The 20,002-nt window shown below is 41.2% G+C and overlaps 1 protein-coding gene across 1 annotated transcript; it reads right to left on the minus strand.

The window, feature by feature from the left end:
• Positions 1-2,842: 2,842 nt before the first annotated feature.
• tmem63c (transmembrane protein 63C) lies at positions 2,843-19,190 on the minus strand. The gene is made up of 22 exons (XM_070842484.1): positions 18,981-19,190; positions 16,004-16,083; positions 14,765-14,852; positions 13,395-13,432; positions 12,511-12,653; positions 11,570-11,621; positions 11,346-11,454; positions 9,924-9,997; positions 9,698-9,778; positions 9,497-9,617; positions 9,178-9,311; positions 8,902-9,024; positions 7,706-7,859; positions 7,504-7,610; positions 6,787-6,873; positions 6,595-6,660; positions 6,327-6,489; positions 6,118-6,223; positions 5,063-5,230; positions 4,836-4,948; positions 4,675-4,749; positions 2,843-3,670 (listed from the first exon to the last, which is right to left on the minus strand). The coding sequence occupies exons 1-22, from the start codon at positions 19,188-19,190 to the stop codon at positions 3,440-3,442; spliced, it is 2,523 nt and encodes an 840-aa protein (XP_070698585.1). The 3' UTR covers positions 2,843-3,439.
• Positions 19,191-20,002: the final 812 nt, after the last annotated feature.

Consider the following 20,002-nt stretch of genomic DNA (forward strand, 5'->3'; position numbering starts at 1 on the left):
GAGCAATGAGGAGTTCATGGCACAAGATGAGTGGATTGAGCTGAATTAATTTTAATTTCTGGTCACAGCACTTCACTTTTGACAGATGAAAACTCGTTAGCCTGACAGAGATCAATCTCAAACACAGTCTGTCCCTTAACCTCAACCTTCTTGGAGATATAACAACCTACATTTACAGCAGGCTGGTCACAGATGAAATAAAGTACTTAGTGTATGATACACACATTTCATAACCAAGAGCAAGAACCAGTGGACATGTCTGGAAAGCTAATGTCTCTCCAAATAGACCTCGGATGGTCATGTTGACAGTATATGAACAGACATAACAGGATACAATAAAACTAGTTAAGCATGAAAATGGACAATCCTTCCTTGCATGGCCATTAGAGCTAAGAATACCCTAATATGTTTTATTTTGTATTTTTCAAAGGAAAGTATGTTTAATGATCTGTGAAACAAGCTTCTGCAAGAGAAACCCACAGGGCATGTTGGCAGTTCAGACAAATTTTGAGATGCTCTTTGATGGTTTTTTTTTTTTGATTCTCTGCACTGACCACTTCATACTCTCTCTGCTGCCAGCTTTCATCTGTTTTATACAAGATGAAGAACTGGAATTAGATTCCTTGTAAAAATGGAGCAAATATGTTTTATTTTATGAAATAATATGCCATCAATTTTATAAAAGAACTGAAAAAAATATCATATCACAGGCCTATGATTTTATATTGTTAAAACTATAATAAACCATCTCATACACAACATAAAATGGACTGAAATTCACTCTGCTGGGCAACAAGAAGCTTTTCAGCTGCTCTAAGAGAAGATTTAATGCAAAACTGCTCAGCAACAGTGCTGTCACTTTTAAACCAACATGTTGAAATTAAAATCACATTAAGACAAATCATAGACAAGGCTTTGACACTGGATGATGTTTTTATCCTCTACAGCGAGCTAGGCTGTACATCTTTTATGATCTGTATGATCAAAGTATAGAGCAGCTGAGAACTGAAAAGATATTGATTGGAATCAACAACAAGGCACCAAAAAGGCCACGATACAAAACATCTAAAAAGAGATGCTGTGACATAAAGACACACAGTAGGTTTACTTGTTAGTGGTTAGTGTTAAGCTTGACAGTTCTTGACCTTGAGAAAAAATAAATCACTAACAAAGACCACTTACTAGGTTGTTCTGGAGCTTTTGATCGTCTGACATGGTCCTCATCGGGAGATGAAGTTTGCTTAGATGTCATTGGTCTGTAGACATTCAAACCTTCCATTATGCTGGTTATAGTGGTTATAGTTTATTGACAAAAAGGTCCAGAAAAAGAGAGTAAGTGGACCTTGATTGGAGATTGTTTTCAGTTCAACTTCAGCTCAACGTTTGAACTAGCATGGTCCTAAAAGTGCACAGAATAGTGAAAAGGTTTGAATATGTGCAGTTTCATGACAACTGAACAAACTGTTTTGTTGATGAAGACCATGTGATGTGGTTGAAAGCTCCAGAAAATGATAGTAAGTCGATTGTTATGTCAATATTGTGGTGGAATGAGCTCATTGCTTGTCTGCTGACAAACAGAGTGAACTACCCAGTGGAATGAAAATTGCTACTCTTGGTTGTCGAGTTTTTGTTTTTGTTGTTGTTGTGTTTTGATCTCTTCGATGTTTTCCTGTTCTTTAGTTTTCAGTCCATGCAGCATATTTCAGGCCATGCTGGATTGTCACACAAAAGGGTGTTTGTTCAAGGCACAGCAAGAGACATGAATAACAAACTGCAATCAGTTTACATTCAGTTTCACGAAAAAAAAGTTTCATCCCACCATAAAGAAATAAAAATAACCCCAAAAGACAAAATTTACAAATATACAGACGGACTGTAAATTAAAGACAATATGGCACATGTGAAACTGGACCTCAAGGATAAGGTATGGATGCAATTATACAACATACAATAGTCAACATGCAGTGGAGTGTCTCAAACAATAAGTTAATGCAACTGAAAAATATGTAAAAGTATGGTAGAGCTCAAATTTTACTGCTTGTATTTATATTTGGGACACAACAAAACGCAATTTTAGCACAGAAATATTTGACCAACACTAGACAATAAATCAATGATTTTGAGCCATCATATTGACAAATTATTATCTTGTGTTGTCTTGCAACGAGAGAAAGTAGACTCCATGGCATTTTTTTTGTTGTAATCCCAGGATGTGCTTCTAATTTTCCCATAGCATGTACAATTCATCTGAATAGCTCTACATTTTGGGAGAGAGACTTATTCAATAATATTTCCTGGAGTATCCACCAGTGACACAAAGACTCCTTACTGAGGCCAGATAAAAAAAATAGTTCTCTGGCTTTGGGCTAGCCATCCCCCTTTACTTTCTGCTAAGCTAAGCTAAGCTAAGCTAGCTTCATATTGACTGTACAGACATGAAAGTGGTGTCCAACTTCTCATCTAAGCAAGAATGTGAATGAGTGTATGCAAAATGTTGAACTATTCCTTTAAAGCAAATAAATAAAAATCAACTTGGATCACATACACAGTCAAAACATTATAATAAGGGAATACTCTGATTAAGACGGGACAGCTCTGCAAATCCTTAACCAATCTCCAGTGGTGCCTGTCCCCAACCCAAAGCACAATATCAATGACACCAAAAATACTGTAGCAAAAATAGCAACCTTAAATTGGTAATAATTACAACAAGCTTCAGGTACAGTCAAGCTGCTTGTGCCTCCTTGGAGAGAGTGTACATATATTACAGTACATCTCTGAGTTACATTCGGTCCTCCGTCTGTCTGCTCTCTCAGTGCAGATGGCTTCACAACTAGCTGCCCTCACCCTCAGCCTCCCCGAGCTCTGCTGCCAAGGAACCAGATATCACCCGTGCCCAGACCACACTGTCAGTCTGCCAGGGCGAGCCTGCTCACACCACCCACTCTGATGGGAACTTTCACCTCCACTCATGTCTTGGTGGCACAGCATGGACAGAGTATCTACGATAGCAACCCAAAGGCGCCTCCACCCCAGTTACTTTCATTACTTTTAACCTTTTTAACTTGCAAATGAAGCCATAGAAGAAGATGGAATCCCCGTCGAGGAGCATTCAATAGTTCGGCTAAAGTAATCTGTACATTTAGGGTGGATGTATCTTCTATCAAGATAGATGTTTGTGTCCATAAAACAGGTTCAGGAGATGTTTTGGCAAACTGCTATACTTTTGTAGTGAAGTTTACGTGGATCCTGCTCCTGTATTCTTAAGCTTCTTTCGCCCTCACGTTCTTTAACTTTTCTAACAAGCCCAGTCTAGTCTCAGGGTCTGAGGCAGCTAAGTTGGAGTTTGAGGTCAGTGGCAAAATCGCAGCATTGCGGCATTTAGCAATCTGTGTTCCCCGGGTGAAGGACACGTGGAATCAGCTCAGGGGATTTGGTGTTACTGGTAACTGACTGGGCTGTCCATGAGTGGGCTGGAGCAGTAGGTGTCTGGGGGGTCTTGGAGCTCAGTCTCATGGGTCTGGGTGTGGTCTTCTTCACACTCCTCTTCCTCCACCGGGCCGTGGCTTGAACTCTGGGCGCTGGCCATGGCGCCGTAGCTGTGGTGTGCCGGGGAGGGCATGGGAGTCAAAGCCAGCTCTGGCTCCAGCAGAACGGACGCCACAAACAGCTGAGGGAGGAAGGTCAACATGTAGTTTATGATCATCTCACACAGTAAATCACTCAATTCAATGGGAGTGTATGAGATACAAGTATTGTTTTAAATTTGAGTTTGTTTCCCAGCCTACACTTAAGATGTAAATAGCATTACTGTACATGTGTATCATGATTATTGCATTGTACAAAGTTAAAGCATCATAATGTCTTTGCACCAAGTTAAGAAATAACGATTCATATCCTGGATCCAGTTTTTAAAAAATAAAGTAAAGATTATAAATCCAGTTTTTGGAAGGAGTGATTTAACTCAGTGAGAGAGGACGTGCTTGGATTTCATTTAAGCAAAAGTAGCTATGTCACACTGTTAAAATACTCCATTACAAGTAAAAGTTCTGCATTAATAATTTCACTGAAGTGAAAGTAGAAAAGTATTGGTTGTATTTTAAATACTAAATCTGTAAAGTCACTAGTAACTATAACTTTGAGATAAAGGTGCAATATTTTCCTCACAATATGCAGCATAATTACCTCAAAACTGTACTTATGTTTAGTATTGGAGTAAAAGTTCTTCCCCACTGTATATAGGAAGCTTTGCATATTTTAGGCCACTTATTACAAATCACATATACTTTACATTATTTGCACCCATTTTCCAAAACATACCATAGTTTATTGTGGGGGTTTTGATACCCATCCAAGACTTGAGCAACGCAACCAAATTCAAATCATCATCATCATCATCCATGTTTTTTAACATTCATGCTCATTTACAATAAATGCACCAGTCTGGAAAACTCCTTTCACAACAACACCTAATTTAGCTTTTACACAAATAAGACAGAGCCTGATGTGCCACGAATCAAGTCTGGAACAGTACTCATAAGTATTTTTCCCTCATGAAAAGTATATGTGATGCTTAGTAAACAAATTCAAAACATCAAAAAATACTGCTACTATGTGGTAGTATGTTTTAATGGCGTACTGTCGAGCTAATAGGAGAATAATGTGATACTGTACATTGGAGGCAGTAGTGGATGTCACAGTGCTCCTGTCTGCATCAGTGAACGTCCCCTCTGCTGGCTGATCAGACATCTGAAACAACGAGAATGAATACTATTCATTCAGTATTAGAGCAGCTTCAGCTCATTTTGATCTCTGTGACTTTTGGTGGTTCTGACCTGGTAGCTTGTTGACTTGTCTGGTTGCTTCCTAAGGCACAAGCGGAAGAGGGAAAAGGCAACAGAGGAGAGCAGGGACACTAAGGTGAAGAGGGTGATGGGATGCACTGGACCTGTGACAGTAAAGGGAGCTTATGAGAAATTACGTAATATCACAATGTTATCATGCACTCTCACAATATAATGATGGAAACTATGACAGGATAGAAATGCAAGTGATAAGGTACCTAATCTGAGCATAGAGAAGAAGAGCAGCCAGAACATGCAGAGGACGGGAGCCAAGATGACCTGGCTGATGGCTGCTCTGTGGATCCGCTGGTTGAGTTTAGTGGGAACGTATGCATAGTAGATGTTGTATCGGTCAACCATGTGCTTCAGGATGACATAGAGCAGACCTAGAGGGGCGCAATAAAACACACAAACTGACTGATCAGTACCTGCAGTATGGAGGAGAGATGACATTTAGGAAATCCATCACAGTGGACACTATTTCCAGGGCAGAATAAATCCATGGAGGGCTGTGAGGTAAAAAAAAAAAAACTGGATTCTTTGAGAATTTAAGGAGGAAAGAAAGAAAAATGCAGTATGGTCCTTTAATATCATAGTGTTGTTCTCTCCCAACCTCCATCAAACCCCACACATAAGGCTTCAGGGCTTCAAACACTGAATATATAAGTGGCTGAGGATCAATGAGCAAATAAATTATTGTGACATGGCTACAGTGTGACCTGATTTTTTTTTTAAAAGAAGTATCAAAATCATTTATTTTCCAAATGAATATTTTGCCCTTCAGGTTTGACAGTTAAATGAGCTCCTGTGTTGCTTCTTTGTGGTTCCACCAAATGAGGTTTAACTCAACCAATGAGATTATTTGCCTCAGGAAAAACATTTGCATGACTAAAATGCCAACCTGCAGAAACCAACTCAGGTAAAATGCACAGAGCAGCAGGGTATTATGTATGAAAGGGCCTGTTCTGAGGAATCTGAGGATTTAACTACAGAAGTAAATAGAAGCTTGGTCAGCTCTGGGCAGAGACAGGAGCAGAGTGGGCGTCTGGCTCGCAACTCACTGTGTCTGGGTGTCTGGGACTACAGCAGCAAATTCACACAGTCTGCATCGGACTGGCAGGCAGTAGAGGAGAGTTAGGTCACAGTATGAGGAGCGGCAACACATACACACAGAGGACTAAGAGGGAAGGTGATGGGATAGAGATGAAAGACAGAAGGTGGAAAGAAAAAAGACGAAAAGGAGGGTAAAGGAGGGTCACTGTATGTTGCTCACCAAAGGGTGTAATGATGGGACATGTGATGCTGTAGGCCATACTAACTGCAAAGATACACATGGTCCAGGCGTACTCCAAGCCAAACTGGAACTCATAGGCCTGACTCTGCAGATGAAAACACGAACACAGTCACATTCTTTAAAAACAGAACACAATCTAATATACCTGACATGAAAACAGTGAGGTAAGCATGAAAGGCTCAGCTAACCCGTTTGACATGAATGCGCTCAGCCTGGGACTTGGCGAAGCAGAGGCGGAGGGCGTACACCGTCAGAGCTGGAATGCGAAGCAGCTCCATGGATGTGCCGATCAGGCTGGATGTAATCACATAGTTTACAAAGAACGCACCGTTGTCAGGAAGAAACACACACCTGCACCGAGAAAACAATGAAGCCTGAGTGTTTGGCTGAAAAGTGTCTTTTATGCCGCCATGATACTCGTGGTACATTTTATTTGAACAAATAGATGAATCTTACTGGAATTTGACCTCCTTCTCATCCAGGAAGTTGACGTCAAAAAGCCATGTGAAGAACAGGTCCAGACTACAGAAAGAATATAATATGATAAGGACACACCTTTAAAAAAGTAGCAAAAGTGGGTAAAAATAAAATATAAGCATAAAAGTGGATGTTGTATGTTTGATTTGCGTGGATCTGTTGTAAATGTACCTGGACAGACCAAGTGAGGGCAGGATGATGACCATGAAGACCAGCAGTAAAAAACACTTGTGCATCGTTACTTGGTTCTCACCAGACCTGAGACATTAAATGAACAAGGGATTATTATGTAATGCACATTTTAAACATATCTACACAGTTCCCTTCGACATAATAAATCCACAGTGAAATAATGTAATGCAAAGTCGGCTGACTCCACATTTACAGGACTGTTGGGCTCATTAGCATGAACTACGCTTTTCACTCCAGTAAACAGTTGATTTGCATTCGGTCCTTCGCACATCACGCCTGCACAACACGTTTGTGGGGGTAGTTATGTAAAGAAAGGGTGCTCATAGGTGCTGCGTGAGGTTGTCTCCCTATGCACAGTTGTTCTGCTCCTCCTCCTGCTAGTCACCATGTGGAGCTCCTCTGCGCATGGTGACTACTGTGCATATCATTATCCTCACATGGAGATCTCTATGACAACCTGCCCAGAATAACAGTGCGGGGAGAGTGACAGGGAGAAGGAGGGAGAGAGGGGAGAGAGTAAAAAGAGCAACAGGGTGAAAGAGAAAAAAAAAATAATTGAGATGAAAAAAAAAAGAAAAGCTGAGAGTTGAGAGGAAGACAGGCAGCTATACATGAAGGGTCTGTTTGAAGAGGCAAAGGATTGACATTTCCATTACACAGGAGAGAGGAGAGTGGTGGCCGATTGTTGGCGAGTACCTGGTCCAGTGGGACTCAAAGAAAGCTGAGTAGTAGACGATGAAGGGAAGGAGCACTGAAAACGCCCACAGCAGGAGGGTTGGGAAGAACTGGGTAATAACTGGGCTCTGGATTGGACAGCAAGATGATTAATTAATGAAACCGAAGGGGGTTAAAATGCAGCATTAAGGTCACACAGGTCAACTCAATCTCAAACTCTGACCCTCAGACTCTCCACAGGCCTCGTGACGTTGAATTTGTCCATGGTGTTGACGATGATGGCGGGAGTGGTGAGGAAGAAGAGCAGCAGGAAGAGGAGGATGTTGAGGAGGACACAGCGGAGCCACCAGCGAGATCCGCACACGGACAGGTTTTCCCTGGTGACCGGAGAAATAATGAGCCTCAGTTCACAGTCATCCAGCAGGACAGACAGGACAGTTAACACACTACTCTCCCCTGACACGCCTGTACTGCATGTATTGACATAAGCCTGAAATAGCCACCTCCTGTGTGTGAGTTGGGGTGCGTGTTTCCGCTGGAGAGCAAGTTGGGAACAGCACACTTCAACGCTCAGTTTTAATGAAGGAACAGAAGTGCCTGCTCAACCCCGCAACCTGTGACTGCTCCAGTCGTCTAGTTAGTGCAAAAACACACTCGCATACAAACCCACTGCAACCAATCAGGCGTGGAGCACAAACAGTGAGCGCTACCATGTCTTTGGTTAATCTCCCATACATGTGCATCACTACCTTGTTACATAATCTTGCTGGGACTGCTGCATTTGCTTTCCAAGATATGAAACATACATTATGGCTAATCCAATCACGGATAGGGAAGCTTTAAATGGTGTTTGAGATCTGTTACACACAAGCAACAACATACTGATACATCTTAAATGTTGCTGTTAGTTTTTTTTTGTTTTTATTAAAGAAGAGCACAGAGATGAATGAAAAATAGGAATAGTATTACTGCAGATACTACCACAAAACTGAGTTGCATAATTTGCATAATGTTTACCTCTTGTCTAAATAAATAAACTCTTTGAGGATCATCATTATAAGCTAATGCTGCCTTGACAAGTACTATTAAAACCCACAGAACTTTGGTTTAAAGTCTAGTCATGAGCCAGAGGTTTCCAAAGATATCCAATATGCCAGGCTTAATTACAGGGAAATGTGTTTGTGAGGGTTTCCTCCTAGTTAATGGTGGTGGTGTACCGTGCTTCTCCTCCAATGCATGCTGGGATGCATTAAAGATACCTGAAACCATGCACAGAATAAGTATAGATAATGGATGGATGGATGGATATCGCCACCAAAATAGTATGATGGGTGATTTTGAGACCAATAAAGGGAAAATAAGAGTAGTGGGAGCCTTGAGGTTTAAGAGGCGACGAGCTTCGGTGATGTTAGCACTGACCAGATGATGTCACTGGGAGCAGGTGCATAGCTGACCCCCCATTTGTGCGACTGCACCACAGTGGTGATGCTGGACTGCTGGGGTCTGCGACGGCAGAGCACACGACTGTAGTCCTTCACTATGCTGGAAAACAAAACAAGATGTGAACAAGAAAAAGTGCCGCAAAAATCTGCATTAGCACTCTTTAATGGCACTCCATGAATTTTATGGTTGCACGCTGCTGTGACAGAGTTTATGAGACATAAAACCCCCGATGTCATGCTGTTGTTTACTTACACAGCAGTCATCCTCTCATCACGGAAAGTCACAAAGGCGATGCCCAGCCTCTTCATGGAGATGCGGTTCTTCTCAGCATTAAACTCGTCTGTCCGCTTTTCTTCTAACTCGCTGTAGTACTGTTCTGCATCCACCTGTGGAAAAAAAAAAAAGTTAGAGCACACATTACTCGCAGCATCTTTCACTCTCAGAGAGATCCCTAGATTTAGCATGGCAAGACACGTTGTTGCTGCATGTGGCTACTTTTGGACTGCAGTGCCATCCAGTGGCAACACATTTCTGTGCAGCAGAATTATGCAGTCACCTACTAATAAAGCACCTTTTCAAAGCCACAGATGTCGCAGCAGAATATCCGAGCACACGGATGAGTCTTGATTGTGATCTTCCCCTCCTTTTGGGCTTTTGTAGCAAAGTACAGCCTGCCTTTCATTGCCTTGCGCCTGCAAAACACAGCATCCTCAGACAAGAGCTTCACGCTGATCACAAACTGTGTCACTTCAATCTGTAGCAGTTACTGTACCTCTCTAAGTCGAGCCTCATCAGCTTGTGGACATCAAAGCAGAAACGGATATCAGTGACAGTACAGCTGGGGTAGGCCTCACTAGTGAATGGAGCAAAAGGAGTTAACTGTAATGAAGGTGTGCGTGTACAAGTGTTTTTGCAAAAAAGAAAAAGGTCTTCCTTGTGACACGAATCAAACACACAGAGAGGACTCAAGAGTGAAATAAAGAGAAAAACATTTGTACTGGAAGTGTTTAGTGATGAGTCCTGGGTCAGAAATCTCTCTTGGTATGGAGGTAATCATCAGTGTCCGGGCTACCTGCAACACATAATGCAGCCACCATGAGGGTTAGGGTGGTAGTATAGTTATGTTAACCTCAAAAATTAAACTGAATTACCGCAAAAAATCACCATCTTATCATTAGATATTAACCACGCTAGAGATGCTGGTTTGTTGGTTCTCCCCTTTACTCCTAGTCAAAAATATAAACTTTAATTGCTTATTTTATAAATGTACAAAACTCAAAGTGAGCGAACAGAAGAAAAATCTAAATCTAATCTATATTTGGTGTGATCGCCCTTTGTCTTCAAAACAGCATCAGTTCTTCCAGCGGACAGTGGATGGGTTTACCAGGGTCCCACTGGTTTCTACTAGTTCTGAGCTGATGGACCTGCTGGACATCTTCCAATTTTGAAGGGAAGTAAGCATAATGTGTCTTTCATCTGCTGCTCTAAGTTTTCTTGGCTGACCGCTGTGTCTACGATCCTCAGCGTTGCCTGTTTCTTTGTGCTTCTTCAAAAGAGCTTGAACAGCACATCTTGAAACTCCAGTATGCTTTGAAATCTTTGCCTGGGAGAGACCTTGCTGATGCAGTATAACTACCTTGTGTCTTGTTGCTGTGCTCAGTCTTGCTGTGATGACCTGTGACATGAAACTGTCTTCCACAACATCACCTTGGTAGCAGAGTTTGTTGCTCACCCAGTTTTAAGCCTCCTACAGCTGTTTCTGTCTCAGTTAATGACTGTGTTTCAACCTACATATGAAATAGATGATCACTGGTATAATTGGTTAATCTTACGCCTGATTGTGATCTTACAAAATCCCTGACTTTGTGCAAGTGTATCTGGAAGAATTGATTGGGTTTTGAGGGCCAAGGGTGGTCACACCAAATATTGATTCGATTTAGATTTTTCTTCAATAAGATTTTTGAAGGCATTCTTACTTTACAGTATTTACATGCCTAAGCCTTTTGCACAGTAGTGTACATCTTAACAATTACATGGAAACACATTCATTGTCCCCAGAGGCTGAATCCTAATGACTAGGGTGATACTCTGAATTTTCCTCTAGTGCCGTCAGCTGGTTAACATTTTTAATTAAGAGTGAAACATCTCTCTCTACAACTATTTCATGGATCATCATGAACATTGGAACACACATTCATGTTCCCCTCAGGATGAATGTTCATTACTTTGATTATCCATTAACTTTTCAAAAAGCACCCACCAGAGCAAAATGTGACTTAAGTTTTAGTTAATAAGCAAATAACTATAAAACTAATGACATTCCCGTCAGCTTCAACTAAAAAAATGCAATACTGGCTAGATAAGATGGATAATGTTGCAGTGGAAAACAGTTTGAACAGTATAATGTGATGGTGACAGACCTTCTCATCTTCTCTGTACTCCAGCCGTATGGAGTGGTGAGCCATACACAGCAACGTGATGATGAAGTAGACCAGAGCAAAGATGCTGTGGAGCCACAGAAAGCTGTCCCTGTGAGGCAAAAAACACTGTGGTAATTTAAATGAATATAGATAGTCCAGTGTTTTTTTCACAGTTCTGTGTTATTTCATGAGATCTGATGTCATTCGTAAAGTGTTAGACTCACTTTGCGCTAACATTAGCCAGTGTTGTTCTTCCAAAGTTTTCAGGACTGTCCCCTGTATGAATAATGAAACATGACAGAGAGCGAGACTTTTTAATTTCAAAATGACTTAGAGAAAAACCCTCCTCTTTTGTCTGGAGGGTGAAGCAATGTCACTATTCAAAGAAAACCTTTTCCATCCACTTTAATGAAATCTCTCTCATCTCAATGACATTTCACACAAAATTCAAACATGCCTAACTCCGCTGTTTTAATTTGGGCACCCTTTGTTTGCTGTTGCCATGGCAGCCTGTCGACGGGTGTTGGTTTATTTAATGACTCGGGTGACACACTGGTCTGTAAGATGACAGCCAGTAGTAATAAAAAAGTTTCTGTGGACAGCCCAGCCCCCCTTGGAACCATTAATGGCTCCTTCGTTCATCCTGTTAGGGCTTACTCAACACTTCCTAGAAAACGGGCACACAACTGCCAAAAAGCATTTCTGCTGCCATTTAGCAGCTAATTTTATGCACCATCCCACCCCTGACACCTACATGTGTATGCTAAGAGGAAATGAAGCACTTTCTATTTCTATAATACCACTTGGGAAACATTTGTTGAATCACTGGCATGCTAACAACTACCATCAGATGAAATGTAGTGTAAATGTGTATGTAAATAGTAGTACTTAATGTTTTATGTGTCATTAAGTTTAAATTATCTTTCAAGTTTTGATTTAATTTGATTGATGTAACCTATTTTGACGTTTTTAAGACTCCGCTTCACCACAGATTGTTTTCAGCCAAAGTTTCCGTGCATTTAACCGTGTGGGGATGCGTGATCGTCTCTGTGTGGCCTGGCTTCTCTCTCAGCGAGGTGCCTCATGTGTCTCTCCTGTGGTTAAGGATATCCCTTGGCTTTTCAAACACTCGGCTAGCTAGACCATCATGTAGGGACCAAAATACCCAAGAGGTTCCCGGAAAAGTTGACCGGCAGGATTACGGCCAAAGACAGCAGGCAAACCACTGTCATTAGCAGGATGATGTGGCGCTGGAAGGACAGGTATGTGACGGCGTCAATGCCGCATTTGCTGCGGATCTCTTCATCCCTGCAGAAAGAGAGCAAGAGTGGAAACTTTTAGAATCCTTTAATCCCATTTCCAAGAAATCCAAAACTCTCTATGCTACATTATGAAAAATAGGGATGCTGCACACTGTCTCCACACATGCAGATGTGATGATAATCAGCAGCGTCACCTTAATATAGAATGTGTATGCAGCTCCATCTATTGCCAGGAGAAATGGGTCTACAGCTTATACCTCACAACTAAAACTGTGGCACCACTACTTTGGAGCCAGAAGCTGTGGTTACCAGGCAGGAGGTTCAGGAAACCCAGTGTCATAAAATAGAACAAAAAAACCATGAAAAAAAGGAGAAAAGAGGTGCACGCTGGTCTCATTGCAGCCCACACATTGCGAACTTGCAGGGTGGGTTTGCGCTTTCCCAGGGATCCCAGGGTGAGCCACTGGCATGAGAGCTAAAAACAGATGCACCCAAACTCCACCACAATACTATGGAAACCATGGACACCGTGGAAATCGCCTTTTTACAGACCTAAATCTGTTGTGTGCAGTCAGACTTGAGCAAGAGCAAATATTCAACGGGAAACCATGGCACCAGTGGGCACATGAGCCTAGACTCATTTGTTTTTCCTGCTAAATGAGATATAACACGAGACTTTACATTTGACAGTGACATCAGCTTTGAAGACCGAGGGCCAATAAAACGATGGAAGCTAAGATGAGAGAAGAGTTATATAATTACAAGGGCAAATGCTTTGTGTACTTACTTCATATGGTAAAGTGATGAGAGCCACGAGCAGAAGCCCTGGAAGGAGAGGAGAATTGTAAAACATCCAATGGATTTGTTATTAAAGATAATAAATTACATATGTATGCGAGTCTGTGCACACCACATCTGGCTACTTGCATGCATTCACTATTCGCATACTAATAAGGTCTGCAGAGTGTCATAGAGATGGAGATTTAATAGGTCTAGCCTGGAGCAGTAACCACTTTACTGCAGCCTCAGCTTTGTGTAGGCACAGGGCGATGACTCCAGTCTGACTCTTTGTCTTACACCGTTATAAACATGCAGGGAGTGACCTCAGTCTATCACACAGGTGTCAAGGAGTCACAGACAGTGCAGCTGAGTCATGACCCAAACTTTCCTCTTACTACAGCTGACGCAGTGCCATCTTAGATAAGTATTATAAAAGTGCAGCATGCTGCATTTTTGGACAACAAAATATCATTGGCTAATTAACTGTGACAGCTTGGGTATAATTGCTGCAAATAAATGAGAACATGATCATAATGAGAGATAGACTGTCTTACATCAGTGGTATTGTTGATAATCTTCTTATAAATGAGATGTAATTCTACATTTCCCATAATGTCTTCTCCTTTATATTTTACAGTGTAAAGACTACTGTTTTTACCAGGTTAGCACAGTTCGCCATAACAGCTTATTTTCCTCGTGTCAATGTGGTGAATGTGGCAAACATTTGCCTGTTTACACATTCAGCTGACAAGGAGCAATATTAGCATTCATTTGGAGTCGTGTTTGTGTCCACCCGACGACTTTAAGTCCAATATTCACGCTCCTTTTAGCTTTGGCCTTGTCTCCACCAATCAAATTGTTATTGCTGCCAAATGCTCCACTAGCTAGTCACTAATTCTGACTGCCTCCCGTTTGGGGCAGGACAGACAGTACACAGTGGGTTGAGTTTTTTCACTAAAAACTGTTGCCTGCTGCGGCTGGAAACTAGACTGTGGTTTCGTCACTATGTGTGACTCCTTTCACATTACACATAGTTAGATATCTTGTTAATCAAAAATATTAATTAGTGCTGCTAAAATAAAGCCACATAAAAGATGGAAACTCAGAATGTAAATAATACCGATTTCAACACATAAAATAGAAACTATGCAACTATTTCAAGGTAAGAAATGCATGCAACGTTTTTGTATGACCTTTAGGAGACATAAAATGTGTTTTGTTGAGGCTGGGTGTAAACAAATCAGTGTTTGTTCAGGATAAACTCCACAGGGTACCTTTAATTGATGTGAAAATGCTATCATAGGGTTCCTTTGTGCTTTCAGGAGCTGTTAAAAACTGTGCTAGGTCTTCTCTGGATGAAAACTGATCAAAACTCACCATGTCCTTGGTGTCAGAGTCAGAAGGGCTGGACTCTGATGGAGACTTCTCTTTCTCACTTGGTTCTCCATAAAACAGGGATGTGAGACTGAATTGGGAGGACAAGATAAACAAATAAATAGCAATGATCATCATACTGCTTCCGGCCTGTTATGATCTTATCAAATGCATCCAATGTTTAACACAGTATTGTAAAGGAGATCACAACCACGACATAATGTTACTGCTGCAGACAGTCCCACTGTATCGGTCTGAAATCATCCCCCGTCTGTGTGCGCACAGAGAAGACATACAACACATTCAGTATGGTCAAACCTAATGAAACCAGTGTGATGATTGAATTTGTGGATACTTCTCTGTGGGCTGTACCATTGACAGTTCAACAGTGTGTCAAATTAAGCAGCATAATTGAATTACTACAAGAGAGGACCGCTTGGCAAAACACACAGATGCTGCTTGCCCTTGGGTGCTATGAAACCGCTGCCAGTCAGGCAGAACTAATCAAGACTGCAATTCCCTGGAGAGGAGACTCAGGTCAAGCAGACTCATGCAGACCGTGGGCTGGACCTTGACTCATTTTGTAACATTAAAGGTATCTGAATAAGTGCTATAACACTTTTTCAAGTGGTTGATTGGCAAAAAATAACTGATTAATTGTTTAAAGAACAAATTTGGTGATATTCTCAAATCGCATGAAAACACGAAAGCCAACAATGAAACAAGCTTCTTCTTACATCTCATTGCCGTCAGCACTTACATGCAAACCTCCAGCCCTCTAGCCTTGTGATTTAAGTGATTTTAAGTGATTAAGTGATTTAAGAGAGAGTGCCAGACTGTGACTGGTTAAGGCTGCTATAATGTGAGGATTTTGCTGCTTTTCTCTACTTCATACTGCTTTATATTGAGAGTCTTATTGTTTTGGACTGTTAGTCAGAAAGGGAATTTTAGAGAAATTGTGAAAAAAATTGAAAAATGATTTACCTTGATGAATCAGTAATTAATAAACTAATAAATGATTGCAATTAATAAATGATTATCAGAATCATAGGCAGAGTAGCAGTTCTTTGCAGTAATTTGCTTCCTATGCAGTACCATTTATACTCAGCAGAGGGAGCTGCAGGCTTCAGGATCAGGACTCAGGAGTAGTTCCTCTGAGAATTATTTCTGCATCTTAACTGTTGACACGGCTAACAGAGCATCAAGTGCATATCAGATGTTTAGTGTAAGTGTATAATTTACCTGTCATTCTCCATGAGCAGAGCCAGGCGGCCATAGTCCCATGCAGCCTTCCTCAGACAGGAGAAGATGAGCAACAGGAACTGTAACACAAAACAAGAACATGAATGCAGAGCTCCTGATCTGATTCACACGCACACATGCACACACGCACACACGCACACACACTCTATGTTCTCATAATATTATCCAAAAACTTTCTGTGCTGCTTGACTTGAATACAAGGTTCCACATGCAGCAGCAATAATGAGCCATCTTCATTCTTCAGAGTAGTACGTGGTTGTCTTGGAAACTACCAGAGACAGGTCAGCACGCACACGCAAATGACGAATGAGTGTGGTCAACAGCAAGAGGAATAAATCTGAAAAGCCTCCATTCTGCCACAAATGGAGAGCTAAGCTGTATCATTACAATGAAGTATAAAAAAAAGCCTGTTCATCATAGTGCACAGTAGCGGATCCATGCTGAGCAGCATTCTAAGAGCATAACTGGGCGATGATGGATGAATGTTGACAAATGCAAATTGAGTAAAAGTGCTGATGAATGTTTGATTTTAATTGCAGCATTAAATCATTAACTGATTTGAGTTTAGAAGACGCTTAGTGTAGAGGGAAGGATTGACAGCCATGTTGATAAGACCCATGAATGTCAAATGATTCATTCTTTAGTGATCTAGATCCGTGCATAGACAATCAGGGCATCCTTGACTGAGGCTTGTAGATGAATAATGAGTGCGTGTTCACATTAGCAGTCAGAGCCCAAACTCCTCCTTTAAATATGAATCTCTCCTCTATTTGGCTGGTTTCCCTGTGTCCGTCTCCTCCCTGTTGTTTTATTTTATTTCGTCTTGATGCGTGGGCATGCTCTCCTCAAGTCCCACAGATGATTTATTCTGTATGACGATGGCATTGATGCAGAGGCGTGCTCCCGTCACCTGGGGGGCAAGCGTGCTTTGACTCATGCTTGTCATTAAGAGAGAGCGCTCAACCCTCTTTGTTGTCTTGACAACCAGGCACTGATAAAATGAGCCAATTAAGACATGATGGTGGCAGATTGAGACTGATATGAGAGCAGATATCAAGCTTGACAAGGCCTGACAGTCGAGCTGACGTAGTTGACAAGTGAAATCAGAAGCCCTTTATTATCTGGAGACATGAGGAAAAATAGGAAACTATGTTTGTAGACAATGTATAAATGCATTATATTATGTGAAAGGAAAGCTAAAACATGAAGATTTTATGTAATTTCATATCTATGACATGCACATAATGTTTGTATGCATTTGTGTGTGGACAACATTATGAGATCCAGAAGCCCAGGCAGCGAAGAGACAAATAAAAATCCCCACTGTGTTTTGCAAGGCAACGGCTTAATTTAAAGTTTGGATTAGTTTTTAGAGACTTTCCCCTAGAAATGAAAGTTCCTTGTTGTGGTATTATAATACTAAATATGCTATATATAAGTTTTTCACTCCACATGTAATCCAAATTCCATTGCAACACCACTCATCTTACTGTTTCCTTAATTGTTAAAAACAATCAAGGATATATGGGACTGTACGTCCTATCATCCATTACTTATACCAGCATATCCTTAGCAGGGTCACTCGGGGCTGTAGCCTTCCCAACATGCATTGGGAGAGAGGAGGGGTCAGGTCACCAGTTGATCACATAGACAGACATTCACACTTTGGTTCGGCAGTTAAAAGTCTCCAATTAACCTAACAGCATTTCTCTGGACTATCAGAGGAATACCACACATTTTGAATGCAATATCCAATTTTATATTGAGGGAATCCATGCAGGGGGAAGGACACAAACTCCAGGCCAGAGTTTGACCTTATTTTTGTGATGATAACCATTTCACCACCTAGCACTGAATATGACATCTGAAGTACAAAAGTCATGTTTTCCTTCTTAATAGCAATCATCAATAACTCAGATTTTGTTGTCTAAACTAGTCTTAGTCATTGCATCAAAGGGGTTCTCCACCAATATTGTACTGTACTTATGTGAATTTGGGAGAATGAAATGCAAAAAAGAATGCAAAAAAATGAAGCAGCTTGACCCATAATCTGGACTTTCAGTCTCTAAAGCAGTGAATAATCAATTCCCATAATATAACCCTACTGCGCACTGCAGATGCGGTGTCATATCTGCAGCTTTGATTCAACTTTCATTAGCTAATGGAGACGCATAGCATATTCAAAGTCTAATATAATATACTGTACACACTTGAGAGTTAGTATTAGGTGCAGGTTAGTATGACAGCAATGGTTAAAGTTAGTTAGGACCTGGGGCACTGTGATGTCCAGCACTTCCAACACTGCTGTACTCTATTATCATCAATAGCAGAGTGAAGTGTCTGTGATTGAATGTCCATTAGATACTGTGCTTTTACAGAAACTGCCCTCCGATGATATCTCACCTCATGTTGTCTGTTTGTATCACGGCGCTTCCTGATAACTCAACACGGTGTTGGCAGCTATATTCAGAAACCTTGTTGTCAAGGCCCTCTGATGTGCAGCAGTGCGAAGTTCAAACGATGGACAACAAACGTCTTGTTCAGGAGAGCAAACACAGTTTCAACCAGAGCTGAACTTAATAATCGATTAATTAATTAATTTGCTGCTGAACAGAAAATTAACTGGCAACTATTTAGATACCAGATTCTTTAAGTAATTAATTAAGATTATTTAATTAATTACGTAATCATCTAAGTATTGTCTTGAAGCAATCTTGCGATGGACATTTATGCAATTTGCTGACATTCTATAGACCAAATGATTAATCACAGAAAATAATCAGCAGAATAATCAGTAATAAAATAATCGTTAGTTGCAGCCCTTTTTCTAACGTCGCTCTATTTACATCATTTAAAAGCGGAATTAAAGGGGTGAAAGCTGACGGTGGCTTTTGTGGAGTTAATTGTGTAAAATTGTGTATATTAATTTAATGGGTGCGTGTGTGTGAGACTGTACCATCCAGAGCACCACATTGATGGCGAGGACCGTGGGCACCCCTCCAAACGGCAGACCCTGGAGGACGCTGCTGCGGGAGTGCGAGCGGTAGCATCTCTCTGCGGTGCTGTTTTCATCCCCAAACGAATTCAGGAAGCTCAGAACATCTAGCTCCACGTCTCTCCCCTCCACAGGGGGCGCTCTCGTCACAAACAGCTCAGAGTGCGCCATCAGCACATACCTGAAGGAAAAAACAGAGAAATAAAGATAGAGACCATTAGCCAAGACTGATCAACATTAAGTTTACTGATAATTACTACCATTTCTGTAATAATCTGAAGTTTCTTTGTTGAGATTCAAGTGACACTTGTCGCTCAACAGTGGCCATTTTTCAATACCTGCTCACAAGCCTGGATTTACATAGATTGAAAACTACAATGCTTGTGTATTTCAATGGAGACAGAGAGTTAGGGTGTGGTGTTGGTATTAAGCAATGAAATTGTGACTTTTTTTCAACATACAATTGTGACTAATCTCACTCACTCTGAGTGCATTTATGATAGCACTTCCAGGGATCAGCCTAATGACAATCACAGTCCATCAGCAGCTATTGATCTGTGTCGGTTTCTTTGTCTGACAAATGGAAGTGGAGACGCCACGACATGAAAGCTGGACTGGACATGGACTGATTAAATGACAGATAGATTTCACCGTCTTAAATAAACCATAATGCGTAACAGGAAGATGCTAACGAGTCCATTTAGCTACATAGACAGGAACATATTTCTGCAGTGAGAATGAGTTTAACAGTACACGAGTAAAAGCTTAAACTGTGTACTCCGCTGCAATTTTGAACAGCTTGTTGAGGATTGACAGTTATTTCCACTTTCTGTGTATTCCCTGCTGTCTAGAGAAGCATGCACAGGATTGGATCATTTACACTGCCATGACCACAGAATGGACGCCTGAACCATCTGTCCTCCAGCAGCACACACTCTCCTCACTCTCGATCAATACGGTCCCAACTCCCAGCTGCTCTGCTT

The sequence above is a fragment of the Pempheris klunzingeri genome, chromosome 13, assembly GCF_042242105.1.
Source record: "Pempheris klunzingeri isolate RE-2024b chromosome 13, fPemKlu1.hap1, whole genome shotgun sequence".
NCBI classification, from domain to species: domain Eukaryota; kingdom Metazoa; phylum Chordata; class Actinopteri; order Acropomatiformes; family Pempheridae; genus Pempheris; species Pempheris klunzingeri.